Source organism: Parus major, chromosome 5 (assembly GCF_001522545.3).
Source record: "Parus major isolate Abel chromosome 5, Parus_major1.1, whole genome shotgun sequence".
Classification (NCBI taxonomy): Eukaryota; Metazoa; Chordata; class Aves; order Passeriformes; family Paridae; genus Parus; species Parus major.
Window position 1 is genome coordinate 46,215,962 of NC_031774.1, and position 18,971 is coordinate 46,234,932.

Below are 18,971 nucleotides of genomic sequence, written 5' to 3' on the forward strand. Positions count from 1 at the left end.
CAGTCTGGCAATCATTCTCCTAAGTGCTACAGCATCCCTTGAGTAGAAGGGGTTAGGCTTAGCTTGAGCTGCTGTCACTGTCTGTTACTGGGTATGGCTGAAATTCTCTTACACTCAGGAATTATCCTTTTTCCCTTGAAAGGGTCATGTTCCAGTTGCTTTCTATGAGACATTTGCCTTGGGTGGGGCATCTCATTTTATGAGGGTGACTGAGTAATTTGGGGCATTCTGGGGCTGCCGCTGCTTCACCACGCAGGTAGCAGAGCGTAGTGCCCACAACTCCTGGCTAAAGGTTGGAGTAAGAACACAGTCTGACATGGAAATCTCAGTGCTTTTCTCCCCTCAGTTGTGTAGAAAGCCTTACATTGTGGCTTTGAACATTATGGCTCAGCTTTGTGCTACAGTCTGTGCTGGTGGTGTAGCTGCATGAACTGTTACTGGTGTGAATCCATTGGGAAAAGGGCAACAGTGCCATTGAGTATAATGGCCAAATTGTCAATGTGTGTTTCTCAATATTTAGAATAATTTTGTTTTGCCTACCAGTGGTATATATGTAATATATCATTGGTATAATATACAAGTATAATTATTTCTCAGTGTAAATAATGCTGTAGTCTAGCAGAATGTAGTTTTACTCTTTAGTTACAGCTGGAACTGTCCTAAGTGAAATAAACTGCAAAGGCAAATATGTCTGCTTGGAGGTTTTATTTTAGATAAGATCATCACAAGAACTTTATCAGAGTAGTTAAATAGATGCCTGACTCTTAAAAAAAAGTAACTGGTAACTGGATTTGTGCTGGTGTCTTTACTTGAACGGAGCACTCAGCCTGTTATGGAGTCTAGGTCCTTGATTTGTGCCATGTAGCTGTTATGAAGCACCATAAAAACTTTTTCTGTTTTGAAATAATCCAAACAGTTTTTCTGCTTCAGAATTCTTTTGTCTAGTTCTAAACTCAAACTTGAGAGCAACATCATGCACTTACACTGCACTGTTTATGCCTCTGAACCTTTCTAATTAAAGCAAAATATGTGGGCTGGAGTCTCAAACTGATGTAAATCAGCAGAGCTCCATTAACTTCTGTAGAGCTATGCTTCTTAATTTCAATATTAGCTTTTTTGCAAGAATGTGGTTAGGAAATGAGAGTTAAAGGGAAACAAAATTGAAATGAATTTTACTCTAATTTGTGTCTGCAAAGTGCAAATATGTTAAAATCCCCATGTTGACCAAAAAAAATCCATAGAATTATTTTGCTCACTGAACCATTTAAGCTGTTGATTCATCTGCAGACACATTTCAAAGTCTCCCAACTGTTAAATTTAGGAAGAAAAAAACCAAACTGATAAAAACAAGCTGTTACTTGGTTAGCTGCCCAGTCTTGTATTAAACCACAATATATGCTTTCACTGTAAGAATGGGAAGAGGTTTTTCTAGTGGATGGAACAACTGCTGGAAATCAAACTGGTACACATCATTCCCAGCAGTGGCATTAATCACATCATGCAGTTGGGGAAATCATGTTTTATCATTCAGCTTGTGTCTTCACCGCAAAATTAATTTGAATGATCTGTCTTGAATTAGTTTAACATCGATGAGAAGAACTGCACTGGAAAATAACGCAAGAGCTTCAGACAGTGATTGAATGACTGCAGTGATTGTGTTCGTGGCTGATGAGAGGTGCTGAAGTAAGCAGTAACTAGTGCTTTCTGACAGACTAGCCAACTGGAGTCAAGGCACTGCTCAAGTTAAGGATTTTAAAAGGCATAATCCATTATTAAACAAGACAGGTTTATCAGGCCTTACTGTTTCACAGACCAGGTGCAAAATGTGTTATGCCCCTTATTTGTTGTTCTTCAAGTACCAGAAGAGGCATTTTCACAGAACCAAAGACTAGAAACATGGTGCTCATCTGGTAGTGTCCTTTGGTGTTTGCAAACCCTTGATTCCGGGTGAATTGAATACACAAACAGGTCAGTCATCTTGCTGCCTTCATCAGCTACGTTGTGCCAGGCTGTTAAAGGAGATACAATGACACTATTAAGTTAATAGATTTAGTAATCCAAAATGGGCAGAGAATGGGCAAAGAATTTTTGAAATGTTAGGTCTGGCTCTCTGGGCAGATGAGTTATAATTGATCAGATCAGCAGTTTAAAGCTCTGCTTGCCTTACATCAGGTGATATATGTTAGGAAGATGGGGTTTCCTCTTCAACTTATCTAAACTAGTACTAAGAGAGCAAAACCACTTTCTGAACCAGGTGATATAATGTGATGAAGATGATACAAACTTACTTTAAGACAGAAGAGTTGTGCAGTGTTGTTCCTACATGGGCAGGGGTAAAAGCAGTCTGTGTTTTGCAGCTGTATGTTTAGGTGCTTTGAATGGCACCATCTTGATGTGAGGTTTCTTAAGAAAATTTTGGATGGTGTTCTGAGAGGTTTCTTTGTGTATGGTTTCAGAAAGTGCTTTATAATATATGGCCTAAATATGTGCTACTGTTGGGTATGATTAGATGAGTATGTCATTTTCCTATTGCTTCTCTTGTTGAGAATTTAGTGCATATACTTAACTGATCTTTTTCTGCCTTCCTTAGCTTTCAGATGCTGATTCTTTTCCTACCATGTTCTGAGGCTCCAGAATTCCCTGTCTTTAGTTTTGTAGTTAGCTCAGTGATATTTATAGACTGTGACTGTTTCCCATGGTGCCTTTCTGATGGTCCAGGTAAATGTACCTTTCTTGCTTCTCAAGGCTGGACAATATAGCTGCCTGCTAAGGTTTTTGTGAGCGTCCATCAGGTACAAATATACTTTTGATGTGCTGGTTTGGGATTTTCTGTAGAATGATGCCTCATTGTCTGTCTGCAGACTGAGTAGTAAACTGGTGCAGAATAAACTGGAAAGAACTCATCAATTTGCTTGTCAGGCAGTCACGTTTGAAAAGAAATTAAAATCTGCTATCACTCTAAATTGTTTGCACTATTGACGGCTGCTTTGGCGTGAGAAGTGCATGCACACGACACATGCGCGCAGGATAGTGACAGTGGGATGCCTGGTTTTACAAAGAAGCACTTCAGACTTGCAGCTTGAAAATTTTTACAGAAATGGAGGAATACCTAAGTTCAAGTGAGCTATTTGTAGTACCAGCAGCAGTGAAGCAGGAGCTCCAGCTATGACCTATATATCCAAGCTTCCAGCTGGGCTTGTGCCATATGAGCTGCACTCGTGTGACAGTAGTTCCCCTTTTAATGGTATCTGAGCTGGCTGGATTAAAGAGAGACGTGTTGTGTTTAACTGTACTTCCTTCCATGCTTAACTTCTAAGGTCTATAAAAAACCCTGTACAGATCTTTCATGATTGGACTGTGACATTACTAAATTGATGTACCTTTTTTTCCCCCCCATTTCCTTCCTTTTTCTCATTTCACTTCAGTGGCTTTTGGCCTTGTATTCCGCTTCGTGTAGCATTCCTCTAAGTTGAGTTGTCTCTCCTCCTTTCTGTGAACTGGTATGAGCTTCATTGCAACACTTATTTACAGATACTAAATAGCCATGGAATAGCATTGAGTGTAATTGAAGACAGCATGAGAAAGACTGTAATTTCAGGTTGTGGAATTATTGTCATGTTTATCTTACTGCTTTCCAGCAGTGGACTCTCCTGCTGTTTGCCTCTATTCTACATCAACATCACTTTTATTCTGGAATAATTACTATGCATTTGGGAGATAAATCAGTTCCTCTCCCCCAAATCTCTGGTGTTGCTTAATAGGCTACTAGTGTGTAAAAGTCTCCAGATGTTCAAAGAAGCTGGTTTTTACTTACTAGATTTCATATCAAATGTGAGGACATTGAAGTACATAGTAGAGGCTAGAACTTAAAAGAGATTGTTCTGGAAGTACTGCAGTACTGTTCACAGCTTCTTAACTGAGTTTCTAGACTGATGAGAAAATGCTCCAAGGGATGTTGTGTGGGGAGGAATCTGCCATTTGAAAAGTTATTTATGCAGCAAACGAATCATGACATAGGAGCTGGAGGGTTGAATCTTAGTTGCCTTGGATGAGATTACTTATGTGGAAAAGGTGAAGTAGATTGTTCATCTCCGGCATAAGAAACATGTTGATGTCATTTTTTATTACTGAGCAGAAACTACATGCTGGAACATTCATGTATTTGTGACTTTGAGCTAAAGCATATGAAATGACAAGTGATGCTAGTAATCCAGTGTGCCCAAGAAGTGTAAACCTGGCCCCACAAAGTTGTGATGTTTGTTTAAAAGATAAACAACAAGTCTGCAGTCTATTTTTTTGTTTGTCTTCTGGGTTTTGTAAATATTTTAGGTTTTTGTGCTTATCCCCTCCAATAAACACAAAGGCTAGAAGCAGATGTTTTTAAGTGAAAGCTGATGTTCTTACATAATTGCATGGTTTCAGGACCGTGGTTTCAGAAAAAGTAAAAAACCAAATTGTGTTTTACAAAGAAGTAATGAGACTTGGCTATACCACTTAAGTGTGGCTCACACGGAAAATTGTTGTGCTTCTGATTTCCGTATGAAAATGAGTCTTTCAAAGCACTAAGGGGTACAAGGAACCAAAAATTACACTGAATGCTTGACTTCAAAGCCTGACTTCATCCAGAGGTCTCTAACACTGTTAAGAGGTTTTTTTTAGAGCTCAGGTGTTGCAGCTTGAAATAACTTTTCAAAATTCAACTTCCTTCCAAGATTAAAGCAAAATTTGAAGGATTAACCAACAGATCACAGCTTGTAGCATCAAGAGCCTGATATTTTTAAGGGCTGGGTAGGGTGTCTGAGTTCCATGAAAGCGTTGGTTTGCTTGTACTGAACTCTTTTGGATATTCTGGCCCCAGTAAGGTCACCAAAGAGGCCTTAAGGCCTCTGCCTTATTGCAGCACCTTTGAATTTTACCTGTTCCCTCTTGGTTGAAGGAGTTTTTTTGGACAACGTACAGGAGAACTCACTGTTAGAAACAAACCTAAATTGGCAGGGGTGGATTAAATGTTTGAGTAGATCTTTTTACAGCTGCCTTCTATAATTTTCCTTCTATATCTAGAAAAAGAAGCTTCTAGGTAAGAAAAGTTTAAGCAATACCCATGCCTTAGTAAGCCTGACTTAAAGTCTGCTGTTGCTCTGCTATCTCATGCTAGATTCTAGGAAAGCAATTTGTGTAACTTAATCTTAGCGTGATAGAATCTTAGCCATGTAAAGTTTTTGTGCTATTTCAACTTGAAGAATACCACAATTTTCCTAGATGGTTAAAATCCCTGCTTAGATGTGGTATATTTTAAGTATTAAATTTCCTTTCTTTTTCTATGCATTTGGGGGGAAAGAATGGTGTGTGCCAATACAGCTGCTTTTAAATGAGCCATGCTGAAGTTTTTACTGAAGTAGAAGGGATTCAAAAGCTTATTATTATGCATTAACTGTACTGAAGGCACAATGGCATAGTTTTATTTAAAGTGCACTTCTGTTCTGAGTGGTAACTGCTGTGGCAGCTCTTGTGGTTGGTTAATTCTTTCTTCTCAGTGTTTTCTACATGTGATCTGTTCAGTTTTCAAGTCACCTGGTGGCTTTTCTGGCCACCAGCAGTTCAAACTTCATCTGTGGTCTGGCTTGGATCAGGTCAATTTTTCCAGTCATTTTGCCATTTGAATGTGGTTGACACTTCTACTGAGGCAGGTAATAGCCTCATATTCTGTGTTATTTGAGGTCTGTCTTCAACATATATAAGGAGGTAGTAATCACCCAATTTTATTGAATTGGGTGAATTCTGAAGGAGGGTGGGGAGAAGGAACTTGGTTGTACATAACCGTACTTTTGTGGTTGTTTTGCAAGCAGAAATGTTCATGAAACAGGATCAGTGATATTTTATAAGGAAAGACATTTTTTCCAGTCACTTCATTTATATCTGTTCTTAAATGTAATTGTCTTTCTTACTAGCTCTGCCATGGTAGCCAGCTTTTACTTTCTGAAGGGCAGTTTTGATTCTATTGTTCATGTGGCATCAATGGAATAATGTGGGAATGGACTAATAATGCACCCCTGTGCCAAATGAGGTCTTCAGATGTTCAGAAAAATATTTCTACCTTGGACCAAACTCACTTAACTGATCCTTCTTGCTTGCATATTCAAGCAGCACAAGGAAGATTTTCTTCCTGCTATGAAATTCTATAGTGGGGGAAAATCTGCCAAGGGCAGCTTCTGTGGTGGTTTTTCCTTGTAGACTGCCTGCAGAGTAATTTTGGGAACCAAGGAGATAGTGGTCTGCTTGGATTGTCAAGCTATTCATTGCACATAATACAGCAGCTCCAGTGCATACTCAGTAAAAAACCTGGGGAGTTAATGCTCAATATGTGCAAAAGTGTCCTTTTGTGCCAAATAGAGTGGGTCATCTCAAAGGAGGTCACTGGTCCACAGTGTCTTAAAATTATGTTACACTTTTCCTAATCTTTTTAGTGAAGTGCTGCAACTTATCTGGTTGATTTCAAAGCCCATTGTTACAGAAATCAGATTGTCATTTTTCCCCTGGCAATACTGTTCATGAATAGGCCTGCAGTGAAATCACCTTGAAGATGCTATTGACATGTCAGACAAAGCAGCCTCTTCTTGGTGTTATTGTGAGGTGAATAAATGGAGTTTATAAGTGATTAGACTGAAAAATTAGCATAAATAATTTCCATCCTTTAGTACTGGAAGAGATTTTTCAGTCTGAGTGGGAGTAAAAAAACCAAAAAAAATCAAAACAGGACCTCATTGAGCTTGAGCTGAGGGTACCAAAAGCTCATAGTGTGATATTTGATTCTCCAGCTTGTTTACAGCTGGAAGACTTGCCTGTGAAAAAGCTAAGAAATGATTCTTTTCTGTAGGGATGAAAAGTTGCCTGAAATTTTAATAACTGTCCTTTTTATGTGAGTCACAGTAGTGACTGTTAATCCAGTCATTATCCTTTTCCCAAAAGGTAGTGATCTTGCCAGGGACAGCACTTTTTATCTGTATCTAAAAAGGACACAGTCAAACTGAGTCCAAAACCCAGCACAGCCAGAGAGCTCTCTCCTTCAACTGAAACAAGATGCTGTAGATCATAGAAACTACAGACTTTGAGGAAGCAAAAAATTAGATAAAGGTGGATAGAGAATGTCAAATGTATGAAGCTCAGAATGGGAAACTAGAGGCAAATTCCATGTAGAAGACACAATTATTTGCTGGTAACTGATGTCTGTAGTTAATTCATAAAACAGTCAAGAGGTGGTACAATTTAAACAGTTCACATTATTCCATTGTGTTTATTCAGTCCTGAGAACCAGAATTATTTCCCCAGAGCCTGGAAATGCCATGCCATATCTGGAAAAGCTGCACCAGGGCTGGACCCTAGCAGTGTTTGAACTGCTTTGCCAGCCTTGGCTCAGAGTAGTGTAAACAGAGCCGAGGCAGTATGAGTCAGTAAGTAAAAAAGAGGAGAAGGTGAAAATTATTTTAATACCCTGGTTTAGGAATCTGATGTGTAGAATAAAAGGGTTGGTGTCCCTAGGAGGCATTTTGAAGACTACACACAGGCTTTGTGGAAAACTAGTGTCCTAATAAGAGAAGATGCTAGAAGAGTTCAGAAATTGTGTGAATGGTCTGGAGGCCAGGGAGAAAAAACCGAACAAAACATGATTCCAAACTTTGTGAACATTTTAGAGTTATTTTGAGGACATTAAAACCAGTAACACAAAGGTTACTACATGAAATGCTGCTCTCTGGTTTGAAGATGCATCCTCATGTTGCAGTACCTGTGTATTCTTGTGTCATCACTGAGTCCTTAGATCAGGAACTGGGATTTCATCATGCCTTTTAAATTTTTGTTTGATAGATAATTCTTAATCTGTTTTTTCATTGTTTGACGTTGACTTAAAAGAGTGAAAATAGTTTTTTATGAAAGAGAAAAGAAACTCAATGTTTAAGTCTAGGATTTAATAAGATCTTAATTCTACTTTTCATTGTAGCCAATCAAGTTTTGTATAGATATTTTCATAATGATGGAAAGAAAATTTTCAAGCTATTTCATAAATAATGCCACTCTTTACAGCCATATGTGAAATGGATTTAATGATTTAGAGTTGAGTTTATTTCCTTCATAAGCTGCCACTTTTCCATTGCACATGTAATGCAGTTGGGAATCCTCTTCTGGCTGAGCAATGTAAATTGAATTAATATACCAGAGAGATAAAATTTGCTCATAATTCTACTGTTCATGAGGTGAGGGGTATGGAGGAGGATGCTTAGTGTGCCTCCTGCCAGATGGTACTTTGTCTGCAAATAGAAAGTTTGATCTTTGGCATCACACAGTTTTACATGGATGCACAAATGCCTCTTGAAGTAGTTGGGTGGTGTTTCAAATAATTTCATTGCTTTCCGTTTGGATTGTTGTTATTGTTGCCTTATTGTTGCTCAGATAGTATAATCTATGAGACAAGTTTACTAAAGAGTTATCCCTACAGAAGCGTCCTTGCAGAATTTTTCAAATAAATATGTGTATTTCTTTGAATAACCCATTTCTGATTTACTGTTAGACTGCTGCCTAGGTTAGTAACCAGCAGAAGCTGAACTGAGCATGAGGGAAAATCCACAAGTCATCCAACTACAGAAAACTGGAAGCAGTAGTTTTCAGTAGTAGGGAATGGGAGCTTGATAATTCCTACTTTTTACAGAGGGCATCCAACATGATCAGAGGACTGTTCTTCATTTCTTCTTTGGTCCTTTTAAGATTTATATGTTACCAGCTTTCATGTTTAAATTTGCTTGCTGAGTGTACTGTTTTTTCTTCATTGACAATTTAGAGTTAAGGGTCTGTTAGCTTGTGAAAAAACAATATCTTTAATATACTATGTCACATTTATGATTTTTCTAATGACTATTCAAATTCATTACATCTAATTTAGGAGGTATTATTAAAAAGGAGGGCTTTCATATGACATTTTGTATTTGAGTAAGCTAGTTTCACTGTGATGGTAAGATCTTGGGGCTTGACTTTGTTTCTGGTATTACTACTGCATTACATAACTAAAATCAATACTTTCCTATGAGCAAAAGCTATTCTATTTTCAAGAACACAATTACCATCACAATATTTACAGTGCACAGGTTGTGCAAGAGGATCAGCTGTGTGATGTGTTATGTCATTCCCTGAGAGTGCCTGCATGAGGTCACCACTGTCCTTCTGAGACTGGACCACTTCAGCACCTGAAGTAAGAGGTGAAACATGACAGGGGACTGACCCTTTTGACATTCATGGTAAAGAGAATATGGGAGGATGCTTTCAAAGTTGCTAACCATCTTCAAGTAAAAATCTTCCCAGTGCACTGATTTTGAAGAGCAGTATGGGCTAAAATGTTTTAAAAGGAAGAGTAGTTTGAAGACTTACTTATCCTATTCATTGCAACTCAGCTGATACAGGACTCTTGCATTCAGGGAGAAGTTGTTGGAAGGAGTGAGGGTTTTCTGGCTTTCAATCAAATCTTGCAGCAGATCAGTACAGAACTATAAATTAGCACAATTTGCAGTACCATGAAATCTGATGGAAGTTCAGCTCCTGTTGCACAAACTGTTGACATTTTGCTGCTGGCACCAGGTAATGATGCATGGCTTGACAGGTACAAAGAAGCTCATTTCTGCACACAGTGATGAGTTTGTTCACTGTCAGTGAGGCATAACTACATGTGTATGCACGTAACATCAAGCCTGGGGAGGATGAGGATCTGGAATGTGAGAAGGGAATTGCACACAAGTAGAAATACACTTAAATGCAGAGGTGCCTAAAGCTGTTTGCAGTGCTTATACAAATTCCACAAACTTTAAATATTCAAGCTGGCTTGTGGGTATGATTATTGAAGGGGTAAAAGAGGAAGTAGTCCTCTATGACAAAGTCATGTCTATGACTAGACAAAGTCACTTTGTCTTTTGTCCATCCTTCATCCCCTTACACATCTGTTCTGGGTGAGTCTGATGATCAGCAGTCCCTGAGTGCCAGGGTGAAGGGGTAGGCATTGCAATCTGTAGCTGTAATAGGTCCTGAAGGGACAGAGGAGCAAGAAGTAGGCAGTAAAAGGGGCAGTGAGCTTTTGTGTACGCCATGTGCCTAACCCCCTTCCTGCACAGGCAGAGCTGATTGCACACAGCCTTCAAAAATCTCCAGATCCATTTTCCCCATGAGGAAAAATGTTAGTTGTAGCAGGCTTGAATGCTTAGCAGGTGTTAAGACTTGGCATATTTGTTGTGAGTAAATCAACTGCTAATAAGGTGAAGAAATCACATGTCAAGGCAGGTTATAAAACCACAGATCCACGTGGTTGTTGAAATGGTTGTCAGGCTAAGGGGATTCTGAAACTTAACTTCATTGGCAGGCTGCCCATCAGAGTATGGGTAGGGCATGTGGGAACAATGCTCTCACGGTACCCAGCATTAATCCGCTATCAGCCTACGTCAGGGCAGGTGTCACCAGCATGCCGGGGTTGCCCCAGCTGCTTCATGCCAGCTCTTAGCTCCAGAGCCGTGCAGGCAGCTTATGCTGTGCAGCTGCTCTTGTATTCTCGTCTGAGGCATGCTCTTTGCACGCCTTGTATAGCTCTTTAGCCACAGACGGCTCAGCCAGAGCTTTTTATCAAAGGTGAATCATCCTTTCTGTCATGCATTAATCAAGAATTTTTTTTTATGTCCGTGACTCAGAGAAAAAGGTGGTGGTGTCCCCTCTAAGTCATAACTGGATAAGGTGCTTTTGTTTCCCCACTCATTTTATGATTGGAGAGAGGGAACAAGCTACAGAATGATGGCAATTTCAATATAGACTTGGCTTTCCTGGTGCCCTCCCTTCCTCCTGAGATCTGTTCTGGATAAGATGAGCTGCAGGACCCATGAGTTTGCAACAGTACCAGCAGGATAAATATTTCTGTATTTCTATCTGGTATTATGATGATGGGTGTATGTTCCCCTCCCTTTTTTTGGCAAAGGTTAGCCCCATTAGATGTACTGCTCTTCATTTCATCTCCTTCTCCCATCTGTTCTGTCTCTTCTTGGTAGAAACCAAGGAGATTTAGCTCCCACTCAGGCAGCCAGATAACTGCATCTCTCATATATGAGAAAATATCTCTGTGTGAAGCAGAGCAGTGCCTTGCTGTGCACACACATCAGATTGTACCACGAGGGCAGACTGCTCTCCCAAACTCTGACAATGTCGTATTCCCTCCGTCAGTTTATACAGATGAGGGAATGCCACTGCCCCCTTCAGTTAAGTGTTGTTGAATTCCCAGGCCTAAAATAGGACCCAAGGGAATCCAAACAGCTTTTTCCTGAGTAACCAGATTATCACAGTAGTAGGTAAGAAAAATAAAGCCACAATACAGCTTGTAAATAAAGAACAGAACATGTAGATAAGGTATATAGAATTTAAGATGATCATTAGACCAAGCTTATGATTATTTGGATAATAAAGCTGTAAAGACAGCAAATGTTTATACAGTAAAACTCCATACCATACCTTGGAACCCACAGGTAGGTGGCTGTTTCATTAAGGAAGAAATCTTGCCTACCAAGCTCCAGAGTTTCGTTTAATTTCCCTGACTTTTAAAGAAGATTTTGAATTGACTCATTGTGAGAAAAACTGCACCCTATGAGTTCTTTGTGGAGAGGAGCATTATCTTTGAGAAAAGCTGTCTTTGTGTTAATTCATGTAATATTATCTCTGTGAGACAGGCAGGTATTTATTACAAGTAGTTATTTATTACTAATGCTTTTATCACCAGAATATACTGTTATCACTGTCAGTGAAACAGGACAGTTTGTAGTGAAGCTGCTTTGCTTTTGTTTTGTGACTACATGCCTACACTTGTTATTATTTTCTGGCTCTTACCTTTGATGTCCTCAGGACTTCTGATTTCCTATTTGGTAATAACTTCAGATAAGTAAAATCCCCTTAGAAAGATTAAAAAAATGGTGATTTTTATTCATGCTTCTTAAAACTTCAGTTTGTACTAACTTAACCATTTTTAACATTGTACTGTGAATATTATACAGACATCTGAATGAGAGTACCAGGTAGCTTCCCAGATAACACATCCAGTTTGCCAGGTTAGGAGACAAGGATAGATTCTTTGTGCCATATAGTGGCAGTAAGGGGATGGCACTTCTGGCACAAACACCTGTGATGGGAGCTGCACCTCTTTGCATCCAGTTGTGTGAAAAGATCTGCCTCGTGTGCAGGGTCCTGTTATCATTGCTGGAGACTCGGGCCAAGGCTCTGTTCTTTGCTGTCCTATGTGTATTCTCACAGCCACAGCTTGAATGGAGGAGACAGAGGGAAAAATGGGGCTTGCAATGAGAAAAGCAGCATGTGTGTCCTGAATATATCCATGTGGGCATGGCATTGTAACCAGTGATGTAAGAACAACCATACTGTGTAAGATGCCAGCAGCTGTAGATCTGGGTCTTTTCTCTGACAGGAGAAGTTTCCTTTATGCTTTTCTAGTTACTAATCACTTCAGATAATATTAGTTTTTAATAGGCAGAATTTATTAAAAAACACATGCTTTGTGTGCTTACTAATTTTTTACTATACATTATTTAATGTGGTAGGGAATAGCTGCTCTGGAAAAAATTTGCTTTTGTCAGCTAATGTAACTGACAAGAAGTTCTTAAAGCTGATAGTTTTTCAGTATTATTCCAGAAAAGTATTCCACTCTCATGGAAGGGGAATAATACTTCATATTTTATTATACTAGATACTCCTATATTATTATATTTAGCAGTGTATTACTACAAGGAACCTGTTTGGCTGTTACATGCATATAGGTTTCTGTTGACATCTTAAAATGTTTATAAAACATATAAAATAGATTAAAGCATTGCTGATTGCTGCATCTTGACCGATAGTTTGTGAATTATCCTGTACTGTGTTCCTGTAAGAGTGTCAACTCTGATTATACAGTGTCTCAAAACTACATGGCACTAAAGAAATTCTGAAGTGGCAAGCTGTAATGTAATATATCAGAAGAGGCACTTATGTTTGGTCATATGTTTCTACAGATGCTTCCTTATTTTTCATTCTTCCGTTTCTACATGCTGTACATTTTTTTTGAAAATGTATGTTTTTCTTTCAGCCATTAATGAGTTTCCTGAAGATATATTTACAAATAAAGAACGTCAGCAAGGAGGAATTCTGCTTCATATCATTGCTGTAAGTTTTTCTCTACTGTGTTTCATTTTTGTTTTCCTTTTACTCAATTTTTATTTTTTAATAAGATTAATCATCATAGTGACCTTACTAAGTAGAGTTCTGTATATATCAAGTTTTTAATACTTTGAGTATTTCTAATGCGTCCATATGAGTACAATTTCTTAAAAGGTCACACCTTGGGGACATGGTATAGTTGTGGACTTGGTACTGTTGGATTAACACTTGAACTTGATGATCTTAAGGGTCTTTTCCAACCTAAGTGATTCTATGGCTCCATGATTTAGGAAAATGATGCAAGTCTGAATTTGCAGCACCTATTCATTCACCCTCTTGGAAATAAAATCCTGGCAGAATGGATCACATGACGTATATTTCATGTTTTACAGACAGAGTTTAGGATTCCTTAATTGATGACACCAAGCATGATGTGGAAGTTTCCTGAGTCTCTTCTTTTGTGCTTCTGTGTAATAGATGCAATTATAATTTAAAAAAACCCCAAACCAGCCCTGAAGAAATACAGAAAATATCATGTGGAGTTTTATTTCCTATTGTATTAAAAGCAAAGCAAGTGAGGCCTGCAGGCTCCAGTTTTTGATTCCCAGCTCAGAGACAGTGAAGTATAATGAAGTCGTGTTTGATGGACAACAGCAGGATTAAGTCCACTGCCTGGGCACAGCACAAAAAGCTGCCTAAGACAGTGGGAGAATCATGGATGCAGGGAACCAGGATCATTCCTAAGTGTTTTGGTTCAGTGATCCATGGCCAGGGTCCACTTTTACTTTCTATTTAATTAATTGGTCTGATAATTACTTAAAAATATAGAAGATGCCTACATAACTTTGTAGCTTTACCTGTTGCTTTTCATTATATGAAATCTGTTGTGGCATCCTGTCAAAGTGTGGTACCTTTCATATTTTAGGGTCTGACAAATGTTCTAAATGAGATCTTGCATTCAAAAATCTGGTTTTATGTCATAACTTTATCAACAGGGAGATTTTTATTTGGAATGGAATAAAAATTGAAGCTACATATTTCTGCTAGTTTGAATAAAGGTAAAAAAATTGCCTTCTTTCCTCTTTTCATGTACAGACAAATTTGAAGTATTCCCTGATTTATTTTCTTTCCAGGCTCTTTATATGTTTTATGCTTTGGCCATAGTATGTGATGACTTCTTCGTTCCATCCTTAGAGAAAATTTGTGAGGTATGTTAACAAACTTTATTACTCTTTTAGAAATTTATTTAGAGAATCAAAAATTTTGTATCATCATTGTTCAGAGTTCTTTCCTGTCTTTTTGGCTTTGACCCTTTTCAAATGATTTGACCTTCCCTCAAAAAATGAATCAGTGGTCTGGGCACACTTGTTTCTCTGGTCACACTCAAGCAGAAAAAACCCCAAAGATTTAATGAGATCATATGGTAAAGCCCACTCTTAAATACCTGAAGCATGTACGTAGGTGAGGTATGGGTTATGGATGAGTTGTGTTTATTATTTTACTCCTTGTATCTTGTGGAAAGATATCATAGTTACAGAAATTAATATGGTGGCTATAAAAATCTTATTGCACATCTACCACCATGTCAGCAAGGAGAAGGGAAGTAAATGTGGCCCTAGCATAAAGTGCGAAAAAGAGAAAATGTGTGAGAAAAGTATGTACCTTGGATATGGAATCAGAATACATATTTTATATGCAAAAGAAAAAAGTAACATAATGCCTTTACATAATTTTTGAGAAGACTTTGCAAAATTATGTGTTGGGATTCTAATTGAGTTGATTGTGACAGAGTTGAATTTATACATGGCATGTAAATGTTGTATTGAATATGATTTTGGTAAACAATATGAATACATTATACAAATGTAGATTTTAACTCCTTTTTAAAGGCAAAATGAAAATCTCATCTCCTTTTCTTTTAAACAAGAGCGACCATTTTCTGAAAAACTCCTGGGGTTTTTTTTTTGTAGCTAGGTTAAAAGTCTGTTTTCCTGGTGCTAAATGTACTAAATACCTGTTGGTGTTACTCAGAGCTGTAAGCTTACACTTATCAGTTGAAGAACAAATAGAATAATAGGGGGGGTGATCAGTAGTAGTCAAATACTCAGTTGGGATCTTTTCTTTCCCTTTCCAGATGTCCTGTATTCAGCATGTACCTTAGAAACTTATTTAAGTTACACGGGTTGGTTGTACCAATTACTGGTTATTGATCCTTGATAAAACCTGTACATCTTATGTTCTGAACATTTAAACAGCTACCAAGAGTTCAGATAGCACACTTAGGTTTGAGCTCCTGTAGCAGTATGAATGGTAATAGATCATATTAGTGTTTATGTTTTGTCAAGATGTGTAGGATGCCATTCTTATCAGCTTAAGATGTTGTCAGGCAAATTGCTTGAAAAATAGAGGATTTTTTTACTTCTCCTTTTGTCACTATTTACTTTTCTATTCTTGAAAGAAAAATAATGTACTAAAGGTGAGCCTAGAGACTCTCAAAAAGGAAAAAACGCCTCCATAAAAACATGTTTGTATTTCAGGGGAAAGATCTTCATACTGCTAAATTGATGCAGCCCACTTGTGGACCTGCACGTGTTCATGCTGGTCTGAGAACTCTAAGTTATCTATATCCTATTAGAGCTTAAGAGACACCATCATAAAAATAGATCTCTCTACCATACACAGCCCTCCCTGTGTCTAAGTGGACTAATTCTATCTGTGTCAGTGGACTCACTTTTTGATTAACACAGTTGAAAAGTGAAGCCAGAATCAAGCCTGCTGTTTGTAGGATTTATTCACAAAGGTTACATTTTTCTGTTACTGATTTTCATTTTTAAATTTTAGAAGCCTTAAGAGTTGGGGAATTGAATGACTGTGTTTAGAGTTACAAAAGTAAATTAATGAAAACAATTTGAGATGTTTACCATCCTTTTAAATCTGCAGAGATACTTTTCTTTAATCAGCTCCATTTACATATATAACTGTAGAACTCCACAATGTAATTACAGTAGCAGTACTGAAATTACTGATTGTTTTCTTCTAGAAACTACATTTGAGTGAAGATGTTGCTGGAGCCACATTCATGGCAGCAGGGAGCTCCACCCCAGAACTGTTTGCATCTGTTATAGGTATGGAGCCCACACACAAGCTTTTTTGAGATCTGCTGTTAAAGAATCAGCAGTAGATCAAGCACAGGAACCCATTTTTCTGACAATTAATAATCAGCAATTGCAGCTGTCAGGTAGTCTGTGGTTCATGGTATAATTAACTACTCAAAATATCTCATGAAACTGTGAGTCTTCTCTCAAAACATGGAGAGGAATGTCTGATTCTGAACACAGGATGCAAAAGAAGAGATTTATTGAAGTCCCTTGAGAAGTAATTTGATATATTTGGAAATAGATTAAGAGCAGCCCTGAGGAGAAAGACTTGGGGGCGTTGGATGATGAGAAGTTCCTCATGATCTGTCACTGTGCAGCCAGTGTGCACTTGCAGCCCGGAAAACCGACTGTGTCCTGGGCTGTACCAAAAGCAGTGTGACCAGCAGCTTGAGGGTGGTGATTCTGCCCCTCTACCATGCTCTCCTGAAACCCCACCTAGAGGAAGAGATCTCTAAAGGACATTTAGTTCATCTAGAGCAGTGACATTTCCAACTGGATCAGGTTGCTAAGAGTTCCATCCAATCTAACCCTGAATGTTTCCAATGGTGGGGCCATCTTTGTGCCAGCGTCTCACCACCCATTTTAAAAGATTTATTCCTTTTATCTAGTATGAATCTATTCTCTTTTGGTTTAAAAACATAACTCCTTGTCCTAGGGGCCCTAAAAAGTTTGTCCTCCTCTTTCCTGTAAGATCTCTTTAAGTGTTGAAAGGCTGTAACATCTCCTCAGAGCCTTCTCCTCTCCAGGCTGAATGAGCACAGCTCGCTCAGCCTTTCCTCAGAGGCAGCCACCCCGCTGCTCTGCCCTCAGCTGTCCCTCTACAGCAGCCCTTGGCAGCAGCACTCCAGCTGTGGCATTTGTCCAACCAAATTTCAGTAATGGCAACTAAGTTGTAGCTTTCTAGCAGCTCGATGGCCTAAATTTGATAAATCTTTAGAGAAGCCCTTGTAGGCTCTATCCCAACTGACATTTTTACAAACTTTAGGGAAATACTGTCCAAAGGAATGCACAATAACTTCACATTCAACTTCTTGAAAAGCAGTGAGTGTAAGCCTTTAGGCTCTCTTTAGCAATCAAGTATCTTTATCAAGTTATCTGGTTGCTCACCTTGGAGAAGGATTTCTGTGCTTCAAATTCTGTGCTTCTGATGTGACTGGAGATGTTTTATGCTCGTATGAATGGACTATTGCACAGCTAAAAACTAAGCTGTGAACCAGAGAACTTACTGTTGAACTAACTAGCTGAGAAATCATTTACTAAAAGTACATCTGTAAAGGTTTTAAGTCACAGCTGGGGAGCTGCTAGTTAGACTAAAAGCACAAATTATCACACGGAGGAGGGGCCCTTAATTATGAAACATGTTTTGGTTAATCTTTGAAACAGTCTCTACTTTTCAAGTAGTACATGTTCTGAGTGACCTGAAATTAAATGGCAGAAGTAGTTATGTATGTTTTGCTCCCTCTGCAGGTGTATTTATCACTCATGGAGATGTAGGAGTTGGGACCATTGTTGGTTCAGCAGTTTTCAACATCCTCTGCATTGTTGGTGTCTGTGGACTGTTTGCAGGACAGGTTAGTAAGATACTTGTCTTTACATTGTTCAATTGCTTACAATTTAGATGTTTCCATGAGCATATATTAAAAAAAGAAGAAAAAAGGCAAAATCACAGACAAAAATGGCATTGTAAAAAACCTCAAGGATTGGAAGACTTTACAAATGCTTTACAAATAGCAAATGTTTCCAAAATGTTCACCTGTAGTGTCAGTACTCTAAACATGTAGCATACAGAGGAGACTGGTTCCTCTTCATACAGTACTGTGTTTACAGTCAACTGATCAGTGGCATCTGCTGATCCTTCCTGGTACAGTCAAAGAATCTGGGACACAAGCATGAGATTCTCCATTTACTCAATAGATGGTTAAACAGTTTATCATATTCTTTTAGGTATTAAGTCAAATGTATCCACAAAATAAAAGGGATGAGGAACAGTTGATTTGCTGCAGTACAATGAATTGTACTTTACAATTGAAATTATGACCAAATCAAGTATCGTTAGTAAGAAATGTATTTCAATAATAGAAGTTTCAATATGATTTTTATTACTGATGCTTATTATAGATCCATTGTCTGAGACTGATACTTCTTCATGGTGGCATAAAACTGCATTTGGTTTCAGAATTGTTTCTAATTATAATAATAATTACTCTGCTCACACACCTATTTTTATTTTATTAAATATTTATTTTAAGTTATTTTAAGGTAGTGGCCTTTTTGTGTATTTTTGAAATCCCATATTTTTGTTAGCTGAAGGTGTGGTATTTTTCAGGTGGTTTGTCTCACCCAGTGGGCCGTGTTCCGGGATTCTGTATACTACACAATATCTGTGATCATACTTATTGTTGTAAGTAGTTCTCTTACCAGTTACTATGTTTCATTGCTTGAATTTTTGGAGGACCGAAAAATTAGTGTATTGATACATGCTGGCAAATGATTATTTTCCTAGCTAGTTCTAGTGGCATCTGGAAGTGAGGGCTGAGCTCCACAATGTTGTATAAATATGAAAATTTCATACAGCCCCATGGAATATGTGCCCACCGTGTCCAT

At 38.3% G+C, this 18,971-nt stretch overlaps 1 protein-coding gene across 2 annotated transcripts in view; it reads left to right on the top strand.

The window, feature by feature from the left end:
- The window catches only part of SLC24A4 (solute carrier family 24 member 4), an 87,732-nt gene that overhangs the window by 38,045 nt on the left and 30,716 nt on the right, over positions 1-18,971 (top strand). For both annotated transcript variants that reach the window (XM_015631812.3, XM_019007095.1), the window contains exons 3-7: positions 13,139-13,215; positions 14,343-14,417; positions 16,250-16,334; positions 17,835-17,938; positions 18,694-18,768. In XM_015631812.3, the coding sequence (XP_015487298.1) occupies positions 13,139-13,215; positions 14,343-14,417; positions 16,250-16,334; positions 17,835-17,938; positions 18,694-18,768 (416 nt within the window). The remainder of the gene's footprint in view (positions 1-13,138; positions 13,216-14,342; positions 14,418-16,249; positions 16,335-17,834; positions 17,939-18,693; positions 18,769-18,971) is intronic.